The following is a 14,456-nucleotide window of genomic DNA, read 5'->3' on the forward strand; positions in this document are numbered from 1 at the left end:
AAGAAGGACAAGCAGAGTAGTAATCTCAGAATTACTACTGGTGCCACGGGCTAGTGAGGCTAGGAACAGAGAGCAAGTGCAGATGAACACGTGGCTGCACAGCTGGTGTAGGAGAGAGGGCTTCAGATATGTGGATCATTGGGATACTTTCTGGGGAAGGTGTGACCTGTACAAGGAGGATGGTTGTACCTGAACTAGAAGGGCACCAATATCCTGGGTGGGAGGTTTACTAGAGCTCTTCAGGAGCGTTTACACTAGGTTAGCAGGGGGATGGGCCAGAGTTTTGGATCAGACGATGGGGTAGTTGGTGAACAGGCAGGTACAACGTGCAGGAGGGCATGTCATGAGCAGCACCAGGTGTACCTGAAGATGAGGTGTCAATCTGGTGAAACTACCAAACAGGATTACTTGGATGCCAAACAACATAAGCAGCAAACGATAGATAGAGCTAAGGGATCCCACAACCAACGGATCAGATCTATGCGCTGCAGTAAAGAAATTTGACACCATCCAAGATAAAGCGGCCAAAAACATGCACGCTCTCCACCACTGACACTCAGCAGCTGCATTGTGTACCATGTACAAAATCCTCTGCAGACATTCACCAATAGCCCTTAGACAGCTCCTTCCAAACCCACAGCCACTTCCATCTAGAAGGACAAGGGCAGCAAATACATGGCAATGCCACCTCTTTGCAAGTTCCCCTCCACTCACCATCCTGAGTTGGAAATATATCGCTATTCCTTCAGTGTTGCTGGGTCAAAATCCTGGATCACTTTCGCTAACAGCACTGTGGGTAATACCCACAGCACATGGACTGCAGTGGTTCAAGAAGGCAGCTCACCACCACCTTCTCAAGTGCAACTAGGGACAGGCAATAAATGCTGGGCCCAGCCAGCGACACCTAAGCCCCATAAGGGAATAAAAAGAAATCGTACATCTGGCTTTCTAATTCAGGCTGGTCTAAAGCTGTTCCTGTTCCTTGTGCCCCCTTATGTTAGTGCTGTCATTTCTGGAAATAGATATAGACAGAACAGGCATAACAAAGTGTTGGAGGAATTTGCAACGTCTGACTAACTTTCCTTTGTCACATATTGTCACAATAATAGAGGTCGGGCAGGCACCAAAATAAGAAACCTGCCCACCATTTGTAAATGAATAATTAAGAAATATTGAGCTCATTAACAGTTCCATCCACCCTGCCCTCACCAAACCCCAGCTGGCCAGGGGCAGTTGCATGGGAATGGACATATTACCTTTGTAAGGAAGTTTTCAAACTGAGGAAAGAAAGGGGTATGACTGTCTTCTGGGTGTGCACTTTGTAATAACACTACTCCCCAACAGATGGTGATACCCCACCCTTCATACCAACTTGCTGGCTCTGAAAAACCTGCTCCCCAAAAACCCATCCCCACCCACCCCACGCCCCTGAGCCTTCAAAACCCTCCCTGAACCCATATTTCAGATTTTCCTGAATCTGTGATCTACCCTGTCTTCCTTTTGGGACTGCCATGTGTCTGAACTCTTCCATTCACCCCTTCTCCCCTCCCCTCTCCCTGTGATTGTACAAAACCCAGAGAAAGTGCGTACTGCAGACGCTGGAGATCAGAGTTGAAAAGTGTGGCACTGGAAAAGCACAGCTGGTCAGGCAGCATCCGAGGAGCAGGAGAATTGATGTTTGGAGTATAAGCTCTTCATCAGAAATGAGGAATGGCTTAGGGTCGAAACGTCCATTCTTCTCCTCCACGGATGCTGCCTGACCAGCTGTGCTATTGCAGCGCCACACTTTTTGACAAAGTACAAAACCCACCTTGCATCAAAAATAACAAAGCTTTCTCCTTAATCTCCTTATTAACTTGGTTTATGGCTGTTAGGTATTGTAAAATGTAGACATTTGGAGCAAATCTGATCATGTTTTGTTCACCACATCCATAAGGCATCTGAAGAAGATCCTCGATTCCATTGATGGAAGGTCCAAGGATATCACCTGAAAGAGAGAACCAATTGTCACAATCCATTTCATTTACACTTGAACTGCAATTGCCACAAACCGACCCAGTTCCCAAAGAGATTAATATTCTGCCATAATCTGGGTTTGTGTATGTTTTGTAAAAAACTTCTTAAAATCTAAAAACAAACCAGTTAACAAAGGGTGCCCTGCAGGGAGCCTGGATAATGAATCAGATGTTTGTTAGAGCAACTGTTTCCTCATTGACTATGTACAATTTTGACCTGTTACTTCCTAGACAAGAGGTATGATGTGTTAGTCAAGATGTCAGATAGTCTTCTCTGCAGACTACAGAAGTTCCCCAGGTGGGCAGTGAGGGTTAAGGGACAGCTCGTGTCCACTCCGGAGTTATTTATGGACTTATTTAGTGTGATGGGAGGTCTCTTCCACTGACTGACCTGAGTGGCCATCTGCATGGTGCCAATCCTGATAGGGAGTGTGATGAATACCATTCCCAGCTGGTATTGCTCAAGTACAAGTGGAAAGGTCAGGGGACCCTGGTATCAGGGAATGCAGATATCAGGGAACCAGGTATGTAGGAGTCTTTACAACAACTGGCTTATATACAGAATAGCTCAGGCATTAGCTGACTTAAATAAATTGATGCCTGTCTCTCAGGAAAACACCCCCTTCATGTGGTCCAGCCTAAAAAGATAAACAGAAGGAAATGAATTATGAAAAAGCCTCAACAAAAAGCAAAACCCTCACCACCATCCAGGTCAATGCGATTGGTATCTCATCCACCACCTTCAACATTCACTTCCTCCATGATCCCTGCTATGGGCCACGAGCCAGATGGGAGTAGAATAGTTTGATGCAGACTCAATGGGCTGAAGGGCCTTTTCCTGTACTGTAGACCTCTCTGACTTTTTGATTCCCCAACAGTGACAGCAGAATACAGATATTATTTATTCAACTTGTTCAGGTATGCTATGACACAAGTCTGTGACAGGTGGGATTTCTACCAGGTACATTGCAACATCCCAAATGTGGTCAGACCACATTTGGAGATCTGTGTTCAGTTCTGGACATCTTATTTCTGGAGAGAATGCAAAGGAGATTTACTAGGTTGATGCCAGGAATGAGGGATTTTAGATACAAGGAAAGATTAGAGAGCTTGGGCTTGTCCTCCTTGGAACAGAGAAGATTAAGAGGTGACCTTATTGAGGTGTTCAAAATGATGAACAATTTTGACAGGGTAAAGAAGGATATTGTGTTCCATGAGTTGGTATGTCAGTAACTGGGGCGGGGGGGGTCACAATTTCAAGAATGTCAGAAGACAGCAAGGAGTGAGATGAGGAAAAATTTCTTTATTCAGAGAGTTGTTGGGATTTCGAATGTGCTGCCTGGGAGGGTGGGGGAGGCGGATTGCATAGGAGATTTCAAAAGAGAGCTGGATAAATATTTGTGGGCCCAGAAATAGGGCTGGAGAGTGGGACCAGCTGGGTAGCTCTTTCAGGAGCTGGTACAGCAAGGATGGGTCAAATGGCCTCCTCCTGTACTGTAAAATACAGTAAAATTCTTTCACTCACCAAGGCACTTTTTTTAGATTAGATTCACTACAATGCAGAAACAGGGCCTTTAGCCCAACAAGTCCACACTGACCCTCTGAAGAGTAACCCACCCAGTCCCATTTCCCTCTGACTAATGCTGAAAATGTGTTGCTGGAACAGCGCAGCAGGTCAGGCAGCATCCAGGGAACAGGAGAATCAACGTTTCAGGCATAAGCCCTTCTTCAGGAATGAGGAAGGGCTTATGCCCGAAACGCGATTCTCCTGTTCCCTGGATGCTGCCTGACCTGCTGCGCTGTTCCAGCAACACATTTTCAGCTCTGATCTCCAGCATCTGCAGACCTCACTTTCTCCTCTGACTAATGCACCTAACACTACAGGCAATTTAGCGTGGCCAATTCACCTAACCTGTACATCTTTGGACTATGGGAGGAAACCCACACAGACACAGGGAGAATGTGCAAACTCCACACAGACAGTCACCCGAGGCCGGAATCGAACCTGTGACCCTTGTGCTGTGAGGCAGCAGTGCTAACCACTGAGCCACCGCGCTGCCCACTTGATGACATCTTTCAGATCTGTGACCTCTACTACCTCAAAAGATGACAGATCCAAAGGCACACCACAGCATCCTGAATTGGAATAATATCATTGTTCCTTCGATGTGAGTGTGTGTGAATACTGGAACCCCCTTTCCTCACCTCACTCTGAGAGGAGCTATACCACACGGGCTGTGGGGGCTCGGCAATGCCGCTGACCATGATCATTACAAGGCCAATTTGCAATGTACAATAAAAGCTGCCCTGGACTGTGACATCTACATCCTGAAGATGACTTTTCTTTTAATCTAATGAACCCACTTTTGCACAGAGAGATCTCACAGATATGTGAATCAGAACTGTCTTTCAGTGGACATTGAGTGACAGAGGCAGCATTTGTGGATAGAGAAGCAGGTAATGATTTATCTTTTAGCTAAACTTGACACATACTGACCATTGCTTTCCTAAGAAACTAGGATTCCATTTTAGAAACCATTGCTGTACAGGACATTGGTTAGAACACCTTTGGAATATTCTGTTCAATTCTGGTCTCCCCGCTTTTGTGAAACTTGAAAGGGTTCAGAAAAGATTTACAAGCATGTTGCCAGGGTTGGAGGACTTGAGCTATAGGGAGAGGCTGAACAGGCTCGGGTTGTTTTCCCTGAAGCGTCGGAGGCTGAAGGGTGACCTTATAGAGGTTTACAAAATCATGGGGGGCATGGATAGGGTAAATAGAAAAAGTCTTTTCCCTGGGGTGGGGGAATCCAGAACTAGACAGCAAAGGTATAAGGCAAGAAGGGAACGATTTAAAAGGGACCTAAGTGGCAACGTTTTCACACAGAGGGTGGTGCGTGTATGGAATGAGCTGCCAGAGGAAGTGGTGGAGGCTGGTACAATTGCAATATTTAAAAGGCATTTGGATGGGTATATGAATAGGAAGGGTTTGGAGGGATATGGGCCAAGTGCTGGCAGGTGGGACTAGATTAATTTAGGATATTTGGTCGGCATGGGCGAGTTGGAAATAAGGGTATTGCCTCTGATCAGCCATGTTATCACTGAATGGTAGACCTGATGGGCTGAATGGCCCCTGACCATCCATGTTATCACTGAATGGTAGACCTGATGGGCTGAATTGCCTCTGATCAGCCACGATATCACTGAATGGTAGATACGATGGACTGAAGGACTAGTTCTGTTCCTGCAGCTCATGGTCTTTGTATTAATCAAGTGAATGGGAACGTCCCCATGCCCTTCTCTGAAGTAGTACTTCTGGATCTTTTATGTCCTCCTGAGAGGACAGGCTGGGGGGAGGGGGATGAGCGTGCCTTGGATTTAGGCGGTCTCTCTGACAGCACCGTCATCCCTTTTGCACTGCTCTGGGAAGACCAGCATGAACTGCATTCTCCAGCGTTTGGAACAGCTACTGACCTTCTGACTCAGAGGTGACTGCGCTACCCACTGAGCCAAGGTTGACACCAAGACAAGTCATAAAGAGTTCTCAGCCTTGGATACTAATCAAAAGTCCTTGGATGAAAAACGTAGAGAGTACAGTGTGGAAGGACCTGAGCTGATGAGAGCTTTCCAGCTGGAGTAAACTCAATACTCCCAGATTCCTGGCTCAGTCCCTGGTCCATTTATATTTATATTAAGTGGTTGTTCCCAAGGGATCAGTAGTCTTGATAAGTCTTCAAGATCACTGAAGCTAATATATTAAAGGCAAATGGAGGGCCAATGATGCATTTCAAAATTATTTGCTTCCAATGAAAGTGTCCAGACTATGTACGTTCAGATACAGAATTCTAATGCATAAGAGCTTCCATAAAATTCGGATAATGCTGTAGAGAACTGAACTGATATTTACTGCACGTGAATATTTTTGTTAGAAGCTCTTGTGACATAAGTTGTCTGCCAAGAGCAGAGAGGTGGTTATAAAGCTAGGTTATATTCTCTGGAATTTAGAAGGTTCAGTGGAGAGTTGATTGAGGTTATCAAGATAGTTTGGGAGAACAGGGGACCCTCTTGTGGTGCAGTGGTTAGTGTCTCTACTCTTGAACTGAAAGATGCAGATTCCAGTCCCAACTGCTCGAAAAGTGCGTAATGACATCTCTGAGCAGGTTGATTAGAAAAATAGGTTAAAAAAAACAGAACAGCCTGTGTAGATAGATGAAAGACATTTCTGCTGCTCAGAGCAGTCAGGGCTAGGGTACAGAGCCTAAAACCGAGAGATAGACTGTATGGGAATGACATTAAAACACTTTTGTGCACAATAATTACAGGTGTTTAGAAATCTCTTTTGCAAATGGCAATTGAAGCTCAATCAATTCTGAAATGGAGACAGATGAATTTTTCTTAGCCAAATCAATTTGGGGAAATGTGAGTTTGGGAGTTAGGTTGTCGACTGACCAGGATAGCACTGAATGGTAGAACAGACTCGATAAACTAAATGGCCTCCTCCTGTTCCTATGTACACATGAGTATTACTTGGCTTGGAGCACTTCAGTGTCAGCATGGAAAGAAAATGCCAACAGGCAAGTATTATTAGCGAGTTGTGAGAATATTTGTAGCTCAGGTTGAAGTTCTGAATGTAGGTTTGCTCGTTGCGGTGGAAGGTTCATTTTCAGATGTTTTGTCACCATACTAGGTAACATCTTCAGTGAGTCTCCAAATGAAGCACTGGTGATGTAACCCACCTTCTATTTATATGTTTGAGTTTCCTTGGGCTGGTAATGTCATTTCCTGTGGTGACATCATTTTCTATGGTGATGTCATTTCCCATGGTGACATCATGTCCTATGATTATGTCACCTCCTGTTCTTTTTCTCAAGAGTTGGTCAATGGGATCCAAGTCAATGTGTTTGTTGATAGAGTTCCAGTTGGAATGCCATGCTTCTAGGAATTCTCGTGCATATCTCTGTTTGGCTTATCCTACGATGGATGTGTTGTCCCAGTCGAAGTGGTGTCCTTCATCATCCATATCTAAGAATACTAGTGAGAGAGGGTCATATTGTTTTATGGCTAGTTGATGTTCATGTATCCTGGTGGCTAGTTTTCTGCCTGTCTATCCAGTGGCTAACAAGTGACGATAGACTGGACCTCACAGCTAGAGAACTGAATCACAGCCTACTCAAAAACCCCAGACATCTGGAGAAATAATTAAGACTGACTTCCAAAAAATGAAACCAGACAGATCCAACATATCACGCTTCTACAAATTACCCAAAATTCACAAACCAGGAGACCCCATCCCCCACCCCGCCTTCAGACCCATAGTCTGACTACATGGAAACCAACTTACAGATTAGCCAAGGAGCTACACCAAAGACTAAAACACTTAGTCGAAGACTCACGCCACTACATCCACTCCACCCAAGAATTCCTGAAGACGATCAAAGACACCAAGATAGAAGAGGATGAAATAATGATCTCCTTTGATGTAACAGCCTTGTTCACATCCATCAACATCAACCAGGCCAAGCAAACACTGACTACATTATTGGAGAACCAAGGACACATACACCACAACACCACCAACTTCATCAACAAAGACAGTATTGTCAAGCTAGTGGACCTATGCCTTACCACCCACTTCACCATCAACAACAAAACCTACAGACAAACCAACAGAACACCCATGGGATCTCTGATCTCCGATATCAGGGTTCTTAGCAGAGGCAGTAATGCAGAGACTTGAACAAACAGCTCTGCCAACCATCCAACCCAAGCTTTGGGTCTGCTATATGGATGACTGAATGAAACAAATTAGAGGAAACCTTCAAGACCATCAATAATACCCTTACTGGCATAAAGTTCACTAAAGAGGAGGGAAACAACAAACAGCCATCCCTAGATGTCGCAGTAGAACAAACAGCCAATGGGGAACTTCAAACCAGCGTCTACAGGAAAACAACACATATGGACTACAGAAGCAATCATCTCAACATCCACAAATGAAGCTGCATTAGGACATTATTCCAATGAGCCACCACACACTGCAGCACAGAGGAACTATGCAGAGCAGAGGAAAATCGTCTATTTGTGTATTCAAAAAGAATGGGTACCCAATGAACTCAGTCCACTGATTTCTGAGCAACAAACTCAAACAAACAAACAAGACATGTCCAGAAACCCTCGCCACTCTCCCCTACATCAAAGACATCTCAGGAATGACTGCCAGACTACTTAGACCCCTCAGCATCATGGTAGCCCACAAACCCACCAACACACTAAAACAGCAGCTAATGAACTTGAATGACCCTACACAGACAAGCAAAACTAATGTTATCTACAAAATACCATGCAAGAACTTTAACAAACACTATATTGGACAAACAGGCAGAAAACTAGCCACCAGGGTACATGAACATCAACTAGCCACAAAATGACATGATCCATTCTCACTAGTATCCTTACATACAGATGAGGAAAGACACCACTTCAACTGGGACAACACAACTGGGCAAGCCAAACAAAGACACAGAGAATTCCTAGAAGCATGGCATTCCAACTGGAACACTATCAACAAACATATTGACTTGGATCCCATTTACCACCCCTTGAGAAAATGAACAGGAGATGACATCACCATAGGAAATGATGTCACCATAGGAAATGACATCACCAGCACAAGGAAACTCAAACATATAAATAGACGGCAGGCTACACAACCAGAACTTCATCTGGAGGCTCACAGAAGATGTTACCTAGTATGGTGACAAAATGTTGGAAAATGAACCTTCCATCTCAGCAAGCAAACCTACATCCAGCAAGGATTATTATCATGTTAAGAATGAGCAAAAACATATCCAGTCATGGCATTAACAATTGCTGGTGTGTGAACATCCTGCATGTAAGATCTTCTAACCCCTTGCTTATTTGCACGGTCTCCCACATTTTAAACATTTACCGAAGGATCTGCAACTGCCTTTGCCCCCGATATATTTTATCCCCTTTCTCTGGATCTTTAGAAGGTTTGGGTGGTGCTCAGTTCAATGATGTACAATCAGACTCCATGCAACTGGAAGCTGTAGTTTGGAACACAGGAGCAGATGGAGGCCCTTCAGCCCTTCCAGCCTGCCTTGCCATACAGTTAGATCATAAGACCAGTAGTAGAAGCAGACCATTTAGCCCATTGAGTTGGCTCCACCATTCAATGAGACCACGAATGATCTGATCAACTCCACTTCCCTGCCTTTTCCCCATCACCTATGATTCCTTTACAGATTAAAAATCTGTCTCTCTCAGTCTTGAGTATATTTAATGATCCAACTTCAATCTATCCAATCTATTAAGCCATCTTTAGTTCCTATCTCTTGCTCATATTTGGCCCTCAGGTGATCTCCCTTATCCACCATCTCCCTTGGCAACAGTCTAATATTAAGGCAATTGGATCACAAACTTGGTGCCGAATTTGATCCTAACTTGATCTCATAGTCTGGCCATAACCAGGATCATCTGTTTCCACCTCCATAAATCCACCTGATTTCTTTCTTGACTCAGCTGACGTTCTGTAGAAACCCTCATTCATGCCTACATTACCCTTAAGCTTGACTGTTGCACCACACTCAGGACTGATCTCCCACATTCTACCTTCTCTAAGCTTGAGATTATCTAAAACTCCGCTAATCAAGTCCTTATTCTCACCAAGTCCACTTGCCTAACACCCCTGTGCTTGCTGATCAACATTGACTCTTGGTTATAAGCAGCATCTTGATTGTATAATTCTCAACCTTGTTTTCTCTGTGGCCTCAGGCCTTTCAACCTTTGTTAAGTTTCACAATGTTTGCAATACTCTTATTCTGGCCTCTTGAGCATTTTAATCATTCCACTATGGGTGTCCTTGTCTTGAGCTGCCTGTGCTCTCAACTCTGGATTTCCCTCTTTAAACCAGGCTTGGCCTCTCTGTCTCACTTGCTTCCTTTAAGCCTACCTCTTTGGCCAAGGACCTGTCCTAAAGTCTCCTGATCTCGCTCAGTGACACGTTTTAACATGCTCCCTGAAAGCATGTTTGGGGGTTTTACTGCATTAAGGGCACTATACAATTGTCATTTTTTTTTTTATTCTTACCCCTACCTGACAAAAATCTCAATAAGTTCAATATATTTTTGAGGGGATGTTATCCTTTGCCCTTTGTGTGTAGAAAGTACTTCCTGACACCATCCCCAAACAGCTTGGTTCAAAGTGCATAAAAGTCTAAACCTCAACAGAGGAACATCATTTTCTCCCATCTAATCCTTAAGCATTTTACACTGATCGGATCATCCCACAGTCTCCTATACTCAAGGATCTGTTTAAAGAAAATTAATGAAGAACATTCTCTTTATTTAAGTTTCTAAATCTGAGTGTTCATTGAACGGATGTTGAGGTGAAGATTCATGGTCATATTTGCTTTTAGTGTTCCTCAATGAAGGTCTGACAAAATCGACAAGGATTCCCACTCCCGCAAGCTTTCTGCCTCCCCTCCCAGATATTGTACCCATGGAGGATCAGTTCCTGTTGTGATATCCCAACATAGTCATAGAATCCTACAAAACAAAAAAGACCCTTCGGCCCATTGTACTGCCAAAGCTACACTAAATCTACACTAGTCCCACTTTCCAAAACTAGGCCCAAAGCCTTGAATGTTACGACACTTCAAGTGCTCATCAAAGTACCTTTTGAAGGTTGTGAGGTTTCCTGCTTCAATTACCCCTCCCCCACCCCCAGGGAGGGCAGTCCAGACCCTCACCACCCTCTGGGTGAAGAAATATTTCCTTAAATCCCCTCACAACCTCCTGCCTTCCACCTTAAGATTAATCTCCCTTGTTATGGATTCTTTGACCGAGTTGCTGTCTATCCACTCTGTGCATGACTCTCATAATCTTACACACCTCTCGACCAATGTGCTCTAAAGAAAATAACCTGGGCCTATCCAGCCTCTCTTCATCGCCGAAATGCTCTTTCCCAGCTGACCAACAAATCAGGGACATTTGAACAACATGGCAGAACATGCTTTGAACAAGTGCGTATAATTCTGGTCATCCTGCTATAGGAAGGACGTTACTAAACTGGCAAGGGTGCATAAAGTATTTGCAAGGATGTTACAACGACTGGAAGATTTAAGGAAAGGCTAGATAGGCTGGGACCTTTTATCCCTGGAGTGTTGGAGGCTGAGGGAGTGACCTTATAGAGGTTTATAAAATCATGAGGGGCATGGATAAAGTGAATAGTCACAGTCTTTTCCCCAGGGTAGGGGAGTCCAAAACTAGAGGGCATAGGTTAAACGTGAGAAGGGAAAGATTTAAATGGACCTGAGGGGCAGCTCTTTCACACAGAGGGTAGTGCATGTATGAAATGGGCTGCCAGAGGAAGTGGTGGAGGTAGGTTTGTGTAGCTGTAATGTAATTTCTGATCTTCATTTCTCTTTTCTGTACCTAAGATATTGCCATGCATCGGTGACATTGTTAAACTGTAACAATTGTGTGACTGAAGAAGCTGTACTTTGGGACCTTTGTCCCTAAAGCTAGCACCATAACTGGTGATTATAAACTTTTCACATGTCTCATTTGTGCACATGTGACAATAAAGGTAATTCAATGTATTTACAACATATAAAGGACATTTGGACAGGTACAGGAATAGGAAAGCTTTAAAGAGCAGGCAAATGAGCCCAGTTCCATTTGGGAAACCTGGATGGCGTGGACGAGTTGGGTCGAAGGATCTGTTTCCGTGCTGTATGACTCTGTGACTCCACAGAAGGACAAGCAGCACTCACTGATCTGCAGCCAAGCACAGAGCAGTGTTCTCAGGCAAGAGTAGAGAACAATGACAGACAGAAGCAAAAGAAAAGAAGCTGGAAAATACTCCACATCTGGGCCACAACATAGTCTAAACAAAACGACTGTTTAGAAATGAGATAGATTAGACACAGATGTGTCCTGTGAAAACAATTGAATTCAGCAGGAAGAAAAAGAAAGTTTCTTTGTAAGAATAAAGAATCTTGCCGAAAATAGACATGTTAGCCTGAGAATAACATTCAGATGAAAAACACATGCTTCTCAAAACTGGAAACATTGCGAATGATTGGACGACAAAGCCCAGTGAATTAGACGCTAGATCTGTCAGTAATCTATTAAGCACCTTGTTGTTGAAAGCCTGCTTCTGTGTCACGCTCAACACCAAGGCTGCATCAGACTTTATCTGTCCGCTGGTCAGAGACTAACCCTCAGCAGGTGTTGTTGGCGGGCACTGTGAGCGGCGCCCACCCTGCAATATCGTCATCCTCCCTTGGTGACTCTGGTGTTATCCCTTTTTCTTGATATAAAGGCACGCTCAACCTCACATTGACAGGACACAAACAGGCCATTCAGCCCAACTGGTCTTTGCTAATGTTAATGTTCCATCCTCCAATTTGACTCAACCTATCAGCATAATTTCTGCTCCTTATGTTAACATGCTTTTATCAAGCTTCTCCCTAAAAACACCGATGCAAACCCACTCGTAACTTCAAAGGCCTTTATTCAGTTGCCTCTCAGTTAGCTGTTTTCCAGATAGGAGCTTTTCAGTTCTTGAAGACCATAAATCTCTCCTCAAGCTGCTTATCCTTGCCAAATACATCATGACCTTTAACTGTTTGATTCCTCAACCAGATAAAAATTATGATTGCTCAGAGCTTGATCAAAATTGATGCTCACTTGACTAAGGTCAGTGTGGACTCAGAGAAATGTATAAAAGATGTAGAAAGAATTGTCAACAATGAGCTAGAGTCATTGAGTCATGCAGCACAGAAACAGGCCCTTCAGTCCATGTTGAGCATAATCCCAAATGAAACTAATCTCACCTGCCTGCTCCTGGCTCATATCCCTCCAAACATTTCCTATTCATGTCCTTATCCAAATGTCTCTTAACCATTGTAACTGTACCCACATCCACCACCTCCTCAGGAAGCTCATTCCACACATGAACCACACTCTGTGTAAAAAAATCTGCTCCACATGCCTTTTTTAAAATCTCCTCTCACCTTAAAAAATGTGCCTCCTGGTCTTTAAGTTTCCCCATCCTAGAGAAAAGACAACTACTATTAACCCTATCTATACTGCTCATTATTTTATAGACTTCTATGAGGTCACCTCTCAACTTCTTACACTCCAATGAAAAAAGTCCCAGCCTATCCAGCCTTTCTTTATAGGGTGGCACGGTGGCACAGTGGTTAGCACTGCTGCCTCACAGCACCAAAGACCCTGGTTCAATTCCCGCCTCAGGCAACTATCTGTGTGGAGTTTGTACATTCTCCCCGTGTTTGTGTGTGTTTCCTCCAGGTGCTCCGGTTTCCTCCCACAGTCCAAAAGTGTGCAGGTTAGTGGATTGGCCACGCTAAATTGCCTGTAGTGTTAGATGAAGGGGTAAATGTAAGGGAATTGGTCTGGGTGGGTTGCTCTTCGGAGGGTCAGTGTGGACTTGTTGGGCCAAAGGGCCTGTTTCCTCACTGTAAGTAATCTGATCTAATCAAACCTTCCATACGCACCAACATCATGGTAAATCTCCTCTGAACCTTCTCCAGGTTTACAATATCCTTCCTGTAGCAGGGTGACCATCACAGTGAATAAAACCAGTTACATAGACATCAGTTTCATCTCTGCATAGACACTGAGCACAAAATATACAACAAGGATCATTGGCCATTGACCATCCTCAAGTTCTCTACACCTTATTACAGTCAACTAAAATATTCCCATCCAACAACCTTCTCCTTGTCCAACTCAATAGGTAATCACTCAAGCCCCAGCCTTCAACATTAAACACCTTGTCACCTTCTAAGACACGAGTCCATTTGAGTGGTTTGCCAGCCTCATTTCAGTGGGTAAGAGCCATCACCATAGTGCAGGACTAGTGCCACATGGAGACCATATTGTACAAGGATGGCACGATTCCTTCCTGAAAGTGCCATTTGGGTTTTAGTACTGACCTGTACAGATGAAAATCTTCCAATTCGAGAATTCGTTCTGCTTACCACAGTCAACTCAAACTGCTCCATGAGGGAGATTTCAACTTACATGTCAAGACTACGGGTCCAATATGGAGAGTCACCAGTTTAGCAACATAATCTGTAAACTACCATGCTCAAGATTAAATAGGTTATGAGAAGAAGGGAGAGATGTAATGGACATGTTGAAAATGTTAGAAGGACTCAACTGGGTCGATATCGTGTTCTGCTAATTAAACCAACCACACAGGAAAGCTCACATCACCTCTGTTATAAAGTATGAGTGACAGAGAACTGCCCCAAATTTCACTATTTAAAGAAAAAATAACAATTTTATTCCTTAACTCCAAAAGTGAACATTAAGCAACAATTCACAACCCTAATCCTCCCATCGCTTAAAAAATTTGTTAACTACCTCCCACTCTATGACAATATACTGA

At 43.9% G+C, this 14,456-nt stretch overlaps 1 protein-coding gene across 1 annotated transcript in view; it reads right to left on the reverse strand.

The window, feature by feature from the left end:
* The window catches only part of cd109 (CD109 molecule), a 133,759-nt gene that overhangs the window by 33,660 nt on the left and 85,643 nt on the right, over positions 1-14,456 (reverse strand). Inside the window, exon 22 of the mRNA XM_043696746.1 lies at positions 1,811-1,987. Coding sequence (XP_043552681.1) covers positions 1,811-1,987 — 177 coding nt within the window. The remainder of the gene's footprint in view (positions 1-1,810; positions 1,988-14,456) is intronic.

The sequence above is a fragment of the Chiloscyllium plagiosum genome, chromosome 9 (genome assembly GCF_004010195.1).
Source record: "Chiloscyllium plagiosum isolate BGI_BamShark_2017 chromosome 9, ASM401019v2, whole genome shotgun sequence".
NCBI classification, from domain to species: Eukaryota; Metazoa; Chordata; class Chondrichthyes; order Orectolobiformes; family Hemiscylliidae; genus Chiloscyllium; species Chiloscyllium plagiosum.